The sequence below is a fragment of the Telopea speciosissima genome, chromosome 6 (assembly GCF_018873765.1).
Source record: "Telopea speciosissima isolate NSW1024214 ecotype Mountain lineage chromosome 6, Tspe_v1, whole genome shotgun sequence".
NCBI classification, from domain to species: domain Eukaryota; kingdom Viridiplantae; phylum Streptophyta; class Magnoliopsida; order Proteales; family Proteaceae; genus Telopea; species Telopea speciosissima.
In genome coordinates this window covers 53,022,228-53,037,134 of record NC_057921.1, presented here as the reverse complement: position 1 = coordinate 53,037,134, position 14,907 = coordinate 53,022,228, and the positions used below count along the sequence as shown (strand labels likewise).

Sequence of the window (14,907 nt, the reverse complement as noted above, 5' to 3'; positions counted from 1 at the left end):
TATCGCTGTGGCATCAGGGATTTCTGTCTTTTTATGGAGGTGTAGTGGTCATTTCATGTGATCCTATGTGCGGCACATGACCTCGTTCTTTCTCCCCTTATCTTATGTACACGAAGAAAATGAATTTATTCATACATGTACATATACATCTAATTTTCTATTTAATTAATAGGTTAACAAAGATTTAAATTAATGTATATATTTTGTGCAAGTGCTTTGAGAAACTTGTAATTGGCAAAAAGTTATTAAAAATTCTAGACGTCAAATTAGAATTGAAACTGAAAATCAAATCCAGATCCAGACCGAATAATCAGAACCAAACCGAACCAAATGGAATTTGATTACCATCCAGGACTGGATGCAGGAACCAAGTTGGGATCTTATTCCAGCATAGGAACAAAATTTGGGTACCAAGTTATATAATATGTTAGTATATTAATTATAATACTAACATGTTATAATATATATTAGTATTAGATTTTATAATACTACTATATTATAGTATAATGTTATAACATTATACTATATATATATATAGTACAAATTGAGTACATGAATCGGAACCGAACCGCATAAGAACTGGATTTTAGAATCAGAATCGAATTGGAACTGAACAGGTACCACATTTTAGAACCAAGGCAGGACTTGGTCCGATTCCAGATCACACCAACTCTCCCTGAAACAGAATCGGAATTGAATTGAATACCTGATTCGGGATCAATTTACATCCTTATTAAAAATGGTAAAAGAAAAGGCTTTGGGCGGAGCTGAAAAGGTTGGTTAGGCCCACCTACATTTATCTAGGCTGGATTTGGGCCTGAATTTTGATCTGAAGTCTGAACTGCTATAATGGTATCCTAGTCCAGTCGGGTCTAGTTTTGGGCTTTAATAAATATTTCATGATCAGGATATTTCAATTTTTATTTTCTCATACTAGATATGCCATATGTGAGCGCCAAAAATTTTCATCACATAGGTTGAAGAAGAATCTCTTCATCCACGGTGATTTGACTCTGTGATTGAACTCTTACAACTGTTAATCTCATCATTAACTCTCATCTCTATTGTTGAAGATCTGATATATCCTTCCTCAGTTAAGTCAGAGGGTTAAATCCCATGGCTGAAGAGTTTCTCTCTTCACAATGAGTGAAGGAAAACAAAGAAGAAGGAGAACCGATTCTAGTACCACACCATGACTCATTCTCTTTGCTATGGCAGAACTGATTCAAAATGTCCTTGTCCGAGCAGTTCTTTTTTATTTTGATTCTTCAAGTCAAGAATATTTTTTTTAGATGTGCTGGGTTAAACAAAAAAATTATCTCCTCTAGTTCCCTACTCGGCCCAGTTCCCCCAATGGCTATAGTATTGACGGTGGATCCCACCTGGGTAGAGTGTTTAGGCAAGGATAGGGTGGTCATTGTGCCCCCCTTATTACAGGCACTTGGGGAATTGGGCCATCCAAGGAATTGGAGGTGACAAAGAACCAGGTTAGATGCGTCTAAACTCCAAGGAAGTACTTTAGAGGGCTCAGATCTTTCATTTCGAAGCTCTTTTAAGAATTTCCTTCCATCATCGTCTCTTTTAATTAACAATTAACCAACCCACCCTTCTGTCTAACCTATTCACGGTTGGATGCATAAGGGAAATGCACGTTTGTGAGACCGGATGATGGGATCTTTTTCATTTACTTTTTGATATCCAATCTTTAATTAAATTATGTTAGACTGTAACTATTATCAAACAACCTAGAAGTCTAATTTAACATGCTCATAATTTAGCTACATAGGCCAGATGGTATAATTCGACAGAACATTGTATGTTGGACTATTTTGACTAATTCTAGTTGATTTTCTTTTTCATAAAAAAAGGTCTTACTCCATCAACTTTTAGGATCCGTTTGTTTGATGGGGACTTCTGTTGGGTGGGAGAATTAGGATGGAGAGTATTGATGTGTCACTTCAAAATCTCACTTTAACCTTGTTTGTTTAATCTAGGGTTGTGAATTTACAAAAGCTCAGGGAACATCATTAAATGCTTTGTCTACTATTGTGACACTTGAAAATTTCATCCCTATGTTATCCAAAGTCCCATAAAAAACAAAGGACTTCGGTTACTATTTATGGAAAAAATAAAAATTTCATCCCTGTTCCGCAACCCACTTAGGATGTAAATGGATTACCAAAAATCCATATCTGATCCATGCTGAATCCATTTAGTGGTTTCAGAATCAAAAATTTTGGTGTCCGAAAAACATCCGAATTCGTACGAAAGATAATCGAATTCATATTTGGATTCAGATATTTCCATTTTGGATAGGATAATATCCAGTTAATTTACTATCCGATTGTAAAATAACGATTAGTTTAATATTTTTGTACAAAAAAATATGATACATTATTATATTACCCTTATTATAAACACTTTTATAATGATATTTAGGTAAATGCTTAATCCTAAGTCCTAACCCAAACCCATGAATCGATATAGGTCAGATTTGTTTACTAATTGGATAGTTTATCGGATCAAATAATATTTGAACATCTCATAAACTCTTGAATTCAAACCAAACCCAAGAAATCGAAAATTCAGAAGCACAAGAAGCAAAGCAATTGGATAAGAGTTCAATATGCTATCATGATTATTATCGTCCGAGTTTCCTAATTGATTATATATGCGGCTCTGCACATTTGTGTTTTTGAAATGGATAGGTGTGGCGTATTAATTGTGTTGGAATTTTTGGGTTAACAAGAACATATTGAGAAATAATTTTGGTTTTCTAATATGATCAACGGGTGAAAAGTGATGAAGTTTAATCATTCAAGTTACTCAACCATGCATATGAAAAATAGTCCCTAATCAATGCATTGGATTAAGGGGTGCAAATTTGGCCGGGTAAACCCAAGCCCACTCGAACCAGGCCGGGCTGAGCTTTTAAACAGATATGGCAAGCCTGGGCTGGGCAAGGCTCTACACACACATAATCTAATTAGGGCCTGTTTCCGTGGGGGATGTGTGCCTGCATGGGTCCGCCACACATCCCCATGCACCTAGCAGCCCAGCACCGTTGGATGCCTCCCTAGGCGTTGGGTTCACAGGAGAGGAGTCAAAGCCAAGGCCATAGACCTAGGTTCATGAACCAATAATTGGAAATTGGAACATATTTCGTAGAGAATTAATATAATTCATCATCAGCATTGGATAAGACTCTTTTATTTCTACTGCATAGTGTGTAGGATCTGGCCTTGGAATTCACTTTATCTACAGCTGCGTAGCACAGTTGGTGAGTTGTGGTGCACTTCATGCTCATGCTCATGCTCATGCTCACCTAGAGGTCTCGACTTCGAGTCTCCTGGTTATTACCTTCGTCCCTCCCTAGTTCCCCCCACCCTCCTAAAAGAAAAATATATAAAAAAGCTCCAAGGCACTGTGGGCCGTCGGATGGTGCCCTACACTCCCTATCGCCCTACTGAGGAGCCCAACGCTCCTTATGTTATCTAAAATGAGCACTTTCTATGTTTATGACTTTTTAAGGTGAAGCTTCACCTCTGATGGGTAAATGGGTAAGAGTCCAGAGAAGAGCTAAGGCACAAGGCTTTTTCCAACTTCAACCACCAAAAGTCTGGCCAGTTTGCGTTTGATTTTGAGCTACGTTGGACACAAGAAGACCCTTTCTTGCTTGACTGGACAAAGAAATGGTTTAATTTGGTGTTGCAGGACCTCCATATCTTCCTGCAACCAACCAGTAGCAAGTGAACTACCCTTGTCAAAACCAACCAATCCAATGGTCCATATCAGATATAGAACAAATTATGATCCTCCTTTAGATGATAGAACCACCAATCAAATTAATCGAATCTGGATTTATTTCCTAATTAAGCTTCTTGTTGCTATGTGTTCAATGTTCTCGAGAGGTTAAAAAGCTGCTTATAAGAACTCAAGGTGACTTGTAACTCTTCTTATTCTTATAATGTTATATGGCATTCCATTATTTAATTTTAATTTATTCATTTTATTGTTAAGTTTGTAGTTTTTGGCTGAGCACTTCTGGTAGTCATAAGATCGATAATATCATACAATCATGTTACCTGGTTAAGCAGGAGTTCATAGAGTGGACAGACACTGAGTGTGGTGAAATTACAGTGAAATATAAGATTGATCTCGAGAAAATTCAAAAACTCATAGAGAAAAGAAGCAAGAAGAAGGCCGAGCTGGTGTCTCCACTGCATTAGATTAGGAGAAGGTAGGGGAGAAGGACAAATAAAAGAAAGACACAAGGATGTAAGTTCATTGTTATGTGTTTCTCGAATTCTTGTATCCATTTCGAAGATTAAACCGCTCTGACAGTTTTTGGATGTGACCTGAATGGGATTTTTTTTCTGAGATCTATGATGGTAGCGGAGGGCTTGGGAACTTGGAGCCCATCACTGATCTTGTTGGGAGTGCATGGGCAAAAAGCCCCCGCAGTACGGTAAGGTACAACCCGACCCGATGGATTGACCCATTTGGAGGAGTATTTATATTTCTTACCTATCTTACTATAAAAAGAAGGGAAATTTGGGGATTTTCGAGTTAGGGTTTTTGGGTGAGAGCTAACAAAGCTGTTTTGGGTGTTCTTGTGAGATCTCCATTTGTGTCTTCTTCCATTACATAGTTACTCATCTTCAGCTTCGCTCGTGGACGTAGTACACTATATTGAAGTATGAACCACGTTAAATCTTTGTGTCATCTCGCTCTATTTTATTTTCTATTCATGTTTCTTTGGTGCTTGTTTTAACATTCTTATGGCTGAAACTTCAATCTAATATATCTGTATCGAAACTGCTTATCCAGTAGTTGAACACCTAGCATTTAGTCACTTCGAAAAATCTTGCTCTATTTTGTTTTATATTCATGTTTCTTTGGTGTTTGTTTTAACATTATTGTGGCTGAAACTTCAATCTCATATATCTGTATTGGAGCTGCTTATTTGATAGTTGCACACATAGCATTTAGTCAATTAGAAAAAATCATATTGAAAAATTCTTTACAAATGACCTGCTACTACTTGAATGTGTGTTCTTGGGAATTGTTAAGTTCACCATGGATTCCATCGAATGAGGTTGAATGGGAGAGCAATGCATGAGAGCATAATACTTGGGAGAACATCGGGAAAATTCACTATGTTTTGAATTGATTGCAAATATTGGGGTTATTCGGGTTTCTATTTCAGACATGTTCGTGCCTAACAGTTATGGCCAACCTAGCTATTTGCCTATGCGGACCAGCAATTTTATTAGTTCTTGTATATCTAAAGCATGTAAGGGATTTGGGTGGAAGTCATCCTTAAAAGTTAGTCGTTAAAGAGAGTGTTTTCAAATACCCAACAAGTGGTATCAGAGCCAGGGCATGGCAACTCCGATGTAACTCCAAGAGTGGAAAAAAACCCTCAGAAAAAATCTATTTTCCTACGTGTGCTCCTGCATGGAGGGGGAGATTGTTGAGTTTAACGCAAAAACAATTATTTCACAAAAGATGTGAGTAGCTAGATGTGAAGACTTATAAGGACTTAGACACCTTCTCCTTAATGACTAACTTTTAAGGATAAGTTCTACTCAAGTCCCAACAAAATGTAATGCTAACATTTACGACATCACACCTCTTGGATTGGTCATAACCACAAATAGTTTTTCTATTGGCCTTTTTCAGCAATCCGAATTTTATCATTCTCAATAGATTAAATCCACCAAGTCTATTTTTGGTTGCACCCATCCAAGATTTGATTTTTTTTTTTTTAGCCCGAATATTATCTGGGATCCGGGAAAACCTCTAAATTTTATTAAGATATAAAGCCAATAAGAACAAAGGGGGGACATAACCAGGCTTACCCTAACCCATGGAGAAATAATCACTCTCAACTTGAAACTAAATCACCTCACCCATTCCCATCTCAAAACTAAAAGCAAAATTACATACGAATAATTTGGATTGTCGAGTCAATGGTTCTCTTGTCTAATGTGATTATAGTATTCATTCCCAAAAGAAATTAAACTAGACCAGAGCTTCATCAAAGATCTTTTAATATGTATCAGTCCTATTGTTCAATTAGCCAATGCAATAGTTTATTCCCACACATCTTTCAAATTGAAAATATATATAATTATGTGCTATTATATTTAGGACCCTAACCACTCCTGTTGGATTTCATCAAATTTAGCCAATTTATAGCGCAATGACAATGAAGGTTCACCTTCACTGTGGGAAATGTGAATATGACATGAAGAAGAAATTGCTAAAATCCCATTATATCAGCTAAGCTTCAAGAGCCTAATGCCAATAGACCCTTCAAAAATAATCAAGTTTTTCCATAAGAACCTTCATAAACATGCCGAGGTCATCGCAACTCAGGACTAAGGCTGCAACTCAGTAGCTTTAGGGTTTAAGGTTCTGAATCCAATTCATGAAGGTAAGCAAGGATTTGTATATTTCATCATAACCAAAGTATGAAGCTCAATTGCATAGAAACCTAACCCAAAAGAAATCCATAAATAGTAGAAGTCTAGACTTCCATCCCTTCCCTTCCCTTCCCTCCCCTAAGCTTCCCTCAGAAAGATACAAAGGTATTGAGACTGAATGCTGTTACTATTTATCCAATCCAACATATGCACTAGAAGGGTTAGAGCTAGTTCTGACATCTTGGGATGTTTGGCGAAACAAAAATCAAAAGAAAAACTAAAAAGTGGCAAAAGATAGAAGACAACTTGTAGTGTGCTGGATAGTGTGGGTCTCTTCTTCTCTTATTGTTTACTCAGGTTATCGTATGTCAGTTGTAAAGTTGGAACAATGGAAAGATATAACTAAGACAAAGTAGAACAAGATTACTTGTATGGATTTTCTTCAGGGCTCTATCCAATTTCGGTAGGTAAGATTAGTTCAAGTTGATTTACACATAACTGGAACATATCCTGAGAACGAAGACTAAATTGAGCTTTGAGGAGATTTCCCTATATGAATTTGCAGTTAGAATGAATGCGCAAACACATGAAATAAAACATTCATGAAATCACATACAAACACGAGGAATTCACCATGGTTTGGCTAGAATGCCTACACTCAGCCGAGAGAAATAGAGAATTTTCTTGTTTATAGATAAACTTTGCATCACTCTCTACCTCACTAAGTGATATCCTTACGTACTCCTAGGGTTTTTTTCCCACAAAGATAATATATAGGTGTAAATGCTGCGGTCTTCGAGACGAGAGTGTTCCTCAGCCTTATGGCGACAAGGATTGGTTTCAATGAATAACGACATATCGTTCCGACATATCATCATTGGAATTGGGATCATACGTCATAAAGAAATGGAGTCGTCACCTAGGATTAGGATCTAGGACCCAATGGGTGTAGCCCCATTCGGGATTAGCGAAAAGAGCTACGTGATTCCATATAGTCTAGTCAGAGATTCAGGGTAAGTAGTCAGGTTACGAGAGTGAGAAGGTATTAGGCACCCACCTCGTCCGGATAAACCACTTTTTCTACTAGATGCTTGTTTTCGAATATTCTCCATTAATAATATATCATATACTAACATGCAAGGTTAAATTATGATGCACTAATCATGACAAAGAAAAAAAAATCATTTGCTATGTACACTAAAGCGAGTTATGTTCACTGTTAGCAAAAACGCGTTTAAAACGGAAAACACGTTCCCGTTTTTTACCATTTTAAACACGTTTTGCTGTATGCTTGCTAAACATACGGTAAAAAATGACAAACAACAAGCATTCCCGTTTTAAACGCGTTTAAAACACGTTCCCATTTTTTTTGGCGTTTTTTAAGACCTTGGACTTAACTGACCATATCTCTCTCTCCCGAACTCTGATCGGCTTGATTCTTTCACCGACGTAAAGATGACTCGAAGTGCTATATTTTTCATGGTATCGCCTTCAACTCAAAATCAATGCATGGATACTGAAAATAGAAGCATGTATTTCAAATAAAAATTCCTCAATTTATATGAGAATAGTGGCGTTTTTTTGGTTCCCTTTTTTTGAAATATAAACGTTTAAAACCCGTACCGTCCGTTTTCCTTTTTTTTTTTACTGTTCTCTGTTTTTTTGACCTTTTTATTTGACCGTCCGTTTGTAATTTTTTACCGTTTAAAACCCGTACCGTAAAACTCCATTTTATTACCGTTCCCGTTTTTGCTAATTATGGTTACGTAATTGTCTACATTATACCAAAAATAATAAGAAAGAAAGAGACAGGTACCTGTCAAGAAATACAAGAAATAAATGAAAATGTACCAAATACGAAATATGCGATGTCCCACGACTCAGGTGAAGACGGACGATATTTTTGCCTCTCTTTTGTCGGACAGTGTAAGGACTATATGAGATGGGTTTCGTTACTCAGACTTCGGGCAGAACAACGACTGTATAAGGGATTCTTGTTATCTATATACAGACAGAATAACGACTATAAAAAGAGATTATTGCTATCCGTATGCTGATGGAATAGCAGCAGGGTTGAGACTGGAGCATTCGTCACTCAAGTGGGTAATTGAAGGATCTACCTATGACTCGGACAGAACAGCTCACATTCACCTCAGAATGACTCTTGAGTGGGAGAAATGGGAGGGTCTCTCTACCTCTTTCTCCTTGATTTTGGGGGAGAGGGACCCTCCTATTTATAGGGAGGGGACCTAGGAATCATGGCACCGTGGGTGATGTCATCCTGGCCTCCCATGGTGGCGTGGTTTTTTGCCACGCTGTAGTGGGAGGCTTCCACGGTGTCGTGGACAGTGTAAGTTACTCCCGACACTTTTGGGCCTTAAATGAGCTTCTTGGCTCTTTTTGGGTCTGTTTGGGCCTATTAGGCTTCTTTCTTTGGAGAAGGTGAGCAGTACCTCCTTCAGCATTTGGTAAAAGGGTCTTATAAGTCATTTTTAGAGATGTCAGGGTGATTTGGCTCTAATGTAGGGGCAAGAGTCCTTCTTGAGAGAGATACCGATGTCTGTCCATGTCCAGTTGTCATCATTGTCTGGAGGGTGACAAAATTCAGTGTCTACAATAGACATCCTAGAAATTCTAATTCCACTCAATTATATTTTACCTTTGTATATTTAATGCACCCAAAACCAACCCAATTAAACATAAACAAGCCTAATAATAATTGTGTCGAGCATTGTAGAATACAAGACACAAAATCTAACAAATCTCTACCTTGGCTTGAATTCTGTAAGCCACCTTAAAGAATGGTGTTGATTCCAGTTATACAATCTCTGTCATTATCTTTGCCTATGTGCCGCACCCAAACCAGCACGGCTGACACCCCTACCAATGCCATGCACATCTTACTATTAAATGATGTGATATGACTTGCCCTCACCTATTGCTATAACATAATGGGAAAGACCACTTCTATTCGCAAGATCCAAAGCGAAAGAGCGCTTAATCACAAATCTGCATTTTGTTCATAATCTGAACAATCTACAGTCTTTGTCATCCAATTGCAAATCTAGCCTAAGTTCTAACAATATCTCCACCTGTTTCAACACTCACTGCAAATCTGTATAGATTCTCAATCATTTGTCCCTGCATCAAAACCATGGACTCTCACGAAACCCCAAGAAATTCACCTTCATATGAGCATTTGTAACCTCTTGAATTTAGTGTTCTCACTAAAATTAGATTTTTTTTTTAGATTTGAAACATGTCTAGCTTTAGGCAAAGTTTACATAATCCCGTCAAGCATGTGAAGTCGTATAGTCCCAATCATAATAGTTTTACTTTCAAATTTGTCTATCATTTTGATCATACCATTATCAAATGCATGATATATAGTAAATTAATCCCTAAGTAAACACATGAAATATACAACCTGAATCTAAAATCCGATTTGAAGTTTTTGTACCTGATGAAATAATGAGAGAGACATCTGCATCACTCTAGGACCCTTCCACGATTAGATGATTCACCTTCTTGTCCTCTTTTTTATCATTCTTATGCTTTGGACAATTTCTTTTTATATGACTTTCCTCGTCATCACTACAATAACAAGTTATTTTACGACATTTAGACTTGGAGTGATCCTTATTATTTTTGGTCTTCTTCTGTCTCTCATTTGATTTACCTTTGCCCTAACCACCAATTATAACAAAAATATTACCCTCCTCTGACGTCCTTTCACTACTAGTTTGTCCCGTCTCTCATTCTTTAGCAAATTAGCAGTAAATTTGCTAAATTTGAGAATAATATCCTTTCCGAACAAAAGTGTAACCATGATGTGAACAAATGAAAGAGGTTGTGAAGCGAATAGGAGTGCCTAATCCTCCTCTTCAATCTCAACATTCAAACAACTCTGTCAATATCTATTGAATTCATTTAAGTACACCTCAACATTCGCTCCCTCTGACAACAAAGGCCATTCAATTGTTTCTTCAAAAAATAAATGGTTTGTCAGTGACCTAGACTTGTGGCTACTCTCCAGATTAGCTTAAACTTCTGCCGAATCTACCTACCTGATGACCTCACAAACAGTGTTATCTATAGGTTACAACTGAATCGTGTTGTTCACTAGATCCCTTAATTCGCTCATCTTCAATCATCTTGTTTGGTTTGTTTGATTTCTTCCTGACAGCTTTGATGTCCCCCTCTTCCTCGTAAGAATATTCTTCACTTATTGTTGCCATGAATGAAGTGATTATAGCCATTGAAGGGTTCTATAGAGAAACTTAAACCCTTCACTGCCATCCATGCTTACCATCAACCCCAACAAACCTAATCAGTCCTAATTATCGTTGATCTTGTAGGAACTAGCACGACCTACACCATCATTCACTGAATCTGCAACACAAGAAAACCTTAATTATAACACCAAGCTCCACTTCAAGTAAGCTTCAATTTGCCATTTTACCCTTTCTTCTTTCATGGGCTGCTTGAACAACTTCCACTTACTTTTTCCTTCCCTGCGCACTACTCCCTCTCAATGCTCTCATTTCCTAGGGCTACATGAAAGTCACTTTCTTTCCCTTTTTACTCATCAAGCTCCACATGAACCTTCAGTTCTTGCTTTTCTTCTTATGTTTATTTTTCTTTAAATTTCTCCTAACATGTCTTCCACACACACCCTTTTTCTCTCCTAGGTATTGTTTTACGTATCCTTTCAAAAAAAAAAAAAACACTAAAACCAAGGAACTTCTCTCACCATTTTCACAAGCTATCAAAAGGAGGAAAGCTTTCTTTCCAAAGGCTGCATGCAAACCTTCTTCCCCTTTCTTCCATCTCACACAGGAATGCATGCTATAGGCATCCCCTCAGACAAAGGGAAAATGGATCCGGACAACATCTGTTCATCCATCCCTTCTCCTTGCACATCACCTGTTCCATAGATCTCCATGCACCAACGAATGCAGAAACACAAAAAGAAAACAACCAAGCAATCACAATTCACACAAACACAAGGAAGTTATAATGCCTACATCGACCCGAGAGAACTAGGGAATTTTTTTTATTCACAATTACAAAAAAGGTTTACATCACTCTTCACCTCACTTAGTGATCTCCTTTCTTACTACTCCTAGGGTTCCCATAGAGATAACATATAGGCACCCAACAACTCATAATTCCCACACAATTACAATTTTAATCCTATATATGCAATGGACTCAAAACCAACCCAATTAAACATATATAACCCAATAATGTGGGCATCTGTAGAATACAAGACCAAAAAAAAATCCAACACATATGAGACTAGAACTCATCTATCTATGATGAATAACATCTAAAAAGGAATAAAAAGTAGCAAAAGAAAGAAAAGGTGAAAGAAGTCGATGTTAAGTTCATTGAATTAACCGGAGCAAATATAAGGAAGAACAGAAAGCAGAAATGGAAGTGAAAGTTCAGGAGGAAAATATCCCCTACATAATCCCCACTATGTTTAAGCCCCTTGGCTGTTTAGTGATGAAGATAATCCAAACAAGTTAGCTTTGGATTTCCTTTATAATCATTAATTTTTTATTTATTTATTGGAACTGCAAGTTGCATTATTAATTAAATTATCTACAACATCACTTATCCTCTTGCAGAAACACTAGATTTAATAATCTTTGAAGCTAATACATTATATGATGATATCAGAACTAAAGCTGCAACTCAGCAGCTTTAGGGTTCAAGGTTCTGAATCCAAATCCAATTCATGAAATGAACATAAATGCACCATCTCATTATCACATGATCATTTTGTACCACTGTGATGGTTTAGGGAAGCAAGTGTGATTAATCATACAATAACTTTTCTTAATAACCAAAGCATAAACTTCAAATGCTTAGCAACCTAAGCCAAAAATAAATCCATAAATAGTAGAATTATAGACTTCCACACCTCACAGTTGCTTTCCCTAGAGAACCAATGATCTTGAGATTGAACCCCATTAGTATTAATTTATCCAAGATATAGACCAGAAGGGTTAGAGACACCGCAGTGACGTGAGCCTCGTGCACTGGGTACACCCCTTTTTTTTAATAGACTACAAGGCTTAGAGTCCATCTTAGACAGATGTTTGGAGAAATAGAAATCAGAAGAAAAAAGGAAAAAGTGGCAAAAGATAAAAGAGAACGTGTAGTGTGGGCTAATCTCATACCTAAAATTACTTGTATTAGGTTATCGTATGTGAGTTGCAAATTTGGATCAGTGGGAAGATATGACAAAAAATAAAGTACACCCACATTACTTACGTAGATTTTCTTCACTGCCCTATCCAATTTCGGTTGGTAAGAGTAGTTCAAGTGGATTCAAACTTGTCACAAGGTTCAAAGAGCTTTGAGGAAATTTGCCTAAATGGATATAAGAGACAGGAACTCACCTATATTATGAATTACATTTAATAACAACAAATAATTTTAGAAACAGTTATTGGCTTCATTATTAACTGTTACTACTTAATCAGCACTAGTAATAATAGTGATTACCAGTAGCAAGAGCAGTTGTAGCAGTTAAAGTGACAGTTATAAGAAGGTAACTTGGTATATATCTGATTGAAACCCACAAACCCATAAACCCAGAACCACAAATCCTCAAACAAGTTGCTTACTAAGAAGAAGGGTTCCATGAAAATCAAGAAACAATAACAACTAGAGAGGATTTTTTTCAAGAAATCAAAAACCAAAAACAACTGATAGAGGAAACTAAAAATTGTACATCAAAGTGGAGTCATGATCCATGGAATTTTCTCACCTTTCTGATCCGGAAAAGAACTGTCTATCCGGTGATGCAGTTGGCCTTTACTTTACTCAGCTTTCCTTGAAGTAGTTTTAGTTTCATTTGGAGATTAAAGATTCATTCTTTGATGAGTATTCCAGAAACTACCGGTTTCAAAATGGGTTTGGTTAGTACGGAGGTCGCCCAGCTGCGTTACCAGCCCAACCGTCAACTGGTAAATTCCCCATATTGAGCGGCAAATTGAAGAATGGCAAACCCGAAGACGGATCAGGAAAGGGGTTGTTAACACCACCACCACCAGCTCCGCCACCTCCATTCGCACCACCACCCGAAGACTGCGAAACCGGTGGTTGTATCTGAAGCTGCTCCTCCTCCTCCAACGGTAGCCGCTCATACGCCACGTTAGTGAATGAAGCTGCTATAACGATGACCGGTCCAGCCGCAATCAGCGCACCCACGACATTCCCACCGACGACCTGACCTTGTCCGCCGGCCAAAAATATCGTCAAGCTTGTCGCACCCGGTGGTGCCGGTGGTGGCAAAAACGAACCGGATAACGACAATATCTCGAACCGCCCGTGTAATGTCACGATCGCTCCAGCCGCCGCCGGTTGCCGTAAGCTTACATTAGTAACAGTTCCGCTTCCACTCAAAATACAGATCCCACGCTGCCGGCGTCTAGCATAAGTTGCTACGCAGTCGAAGACATCACAACCGTTGCCGACTTCCAAGATATGAGCTCGAAGGGTATTTGCACTCTCTCTGGTGATAATTACCGGCGGTTTTGGCTTGTTCTTCGAACCGGGTGGCCGACCTCTTGGTCTTCGGCCACCGATATCACCTCCACCGCTGTTGGCGGAGACGAGCTCGAGTCCTTGGTGGTTTGTATCATCATGATCTTCGGAAAACTGACCTCTATTGTTGTCTTCATCGGATTCTTGTTGCATCTGCAAGTGCAAGTCCGGCCGGTGAAGTTGATGAACATAACGAGATGCTGTGCCTAAATCAAACCCCGCCATACCCACATCAAAAGAAACCCAGAAAAACGAGAAAAATTATTTAAATAAACTAGTAATAATTAAAAAAAAAAAAAAAGGATTCAAATAGGAGCTGAAGCTGAGAAATTAGATTGGATTGGTTTTTTTTTTTTATAATCTTTAAATATGTAAGGTGGAGAGAGGATTAAAGAAAGGGAAGAAAAGAGAGTCCCGGAACTCGAACCCTAGAGAGAATAGAAAACAAGGAGGATCAAGTGCAGAGAAAGAGAATGGAGGAAGGAAGATGAAGGAGATAAAAGAAGCAAATGGAATGGAACAGCCATTCTATTTTGTTGGAATTTTTTTATTTTTTTTTAATTTTTATAGAGGGGAGAAGAGGAGAGGAGAGGGATTCCAGAGGAGAGAGCAAAACAAAACTGAGGGAGAGTTGTTAGACTGGATGAGTGTTGTTTGGGTTGGGTGTTTCAAATAAAGGCTTTTAAACCCTTTAGAGAACCATGGTTAAGAAAGTTGACAAAGTTGGGTTAAGGAGATGGGTTTGAATCGTTGGATGGGAATCTATCTGAAGGCTTGTTTACGTGAACAAAGTTATTTGATTGGTGCCGCAGTCTACGTTGTCTTTCTTTGAATTCACAAAAAGTTTACGAAATGCAAAAACGTGGGGAAGGGACAAGTGGGAGGGTGGTGGTGGAGCTGCGGCGGGTGGGGC

The 14,907-nt window shown here is 38.0% G+C and overlaps 1 protein-coding gene across 1 annotated transcript; it reads right to left on the bottom strand.

Annotated features, from left to right (window-relative positions):
- Window positions 1–13,366: 13,366 nt before the first annotated feature.
- Window positions 13,367–14,517, bottom strand: LOC122664944 (AT-hook motif nuclear-localized protein 23-like). Its single transcript, XM_043860992.1, has one exon. The coding sequence runs from the start codon at window positions 14,217–14,219 to the stop codon at window positions 13,368–13,370; it is 852 nt and encodes a 283-aa protein (XP_043716927.1). The 5' UTR covers window positions 14,220–14,517; the 3' UTR covers window position 13,367.
- Between the last annotated feature and the right edge of the window lie 390 nt (window positions 14,518–14,907).

Bases quoted from the DNA above. Each gene is read 5' to 3' on its own strand.
- LOC122664944 (XM_043860992.1), bottom strand. From the start codon at position 14,219: ATGGCGGGGTTTGATTTAGGCACAGCATCTCGTTATGTTCATCAACTT.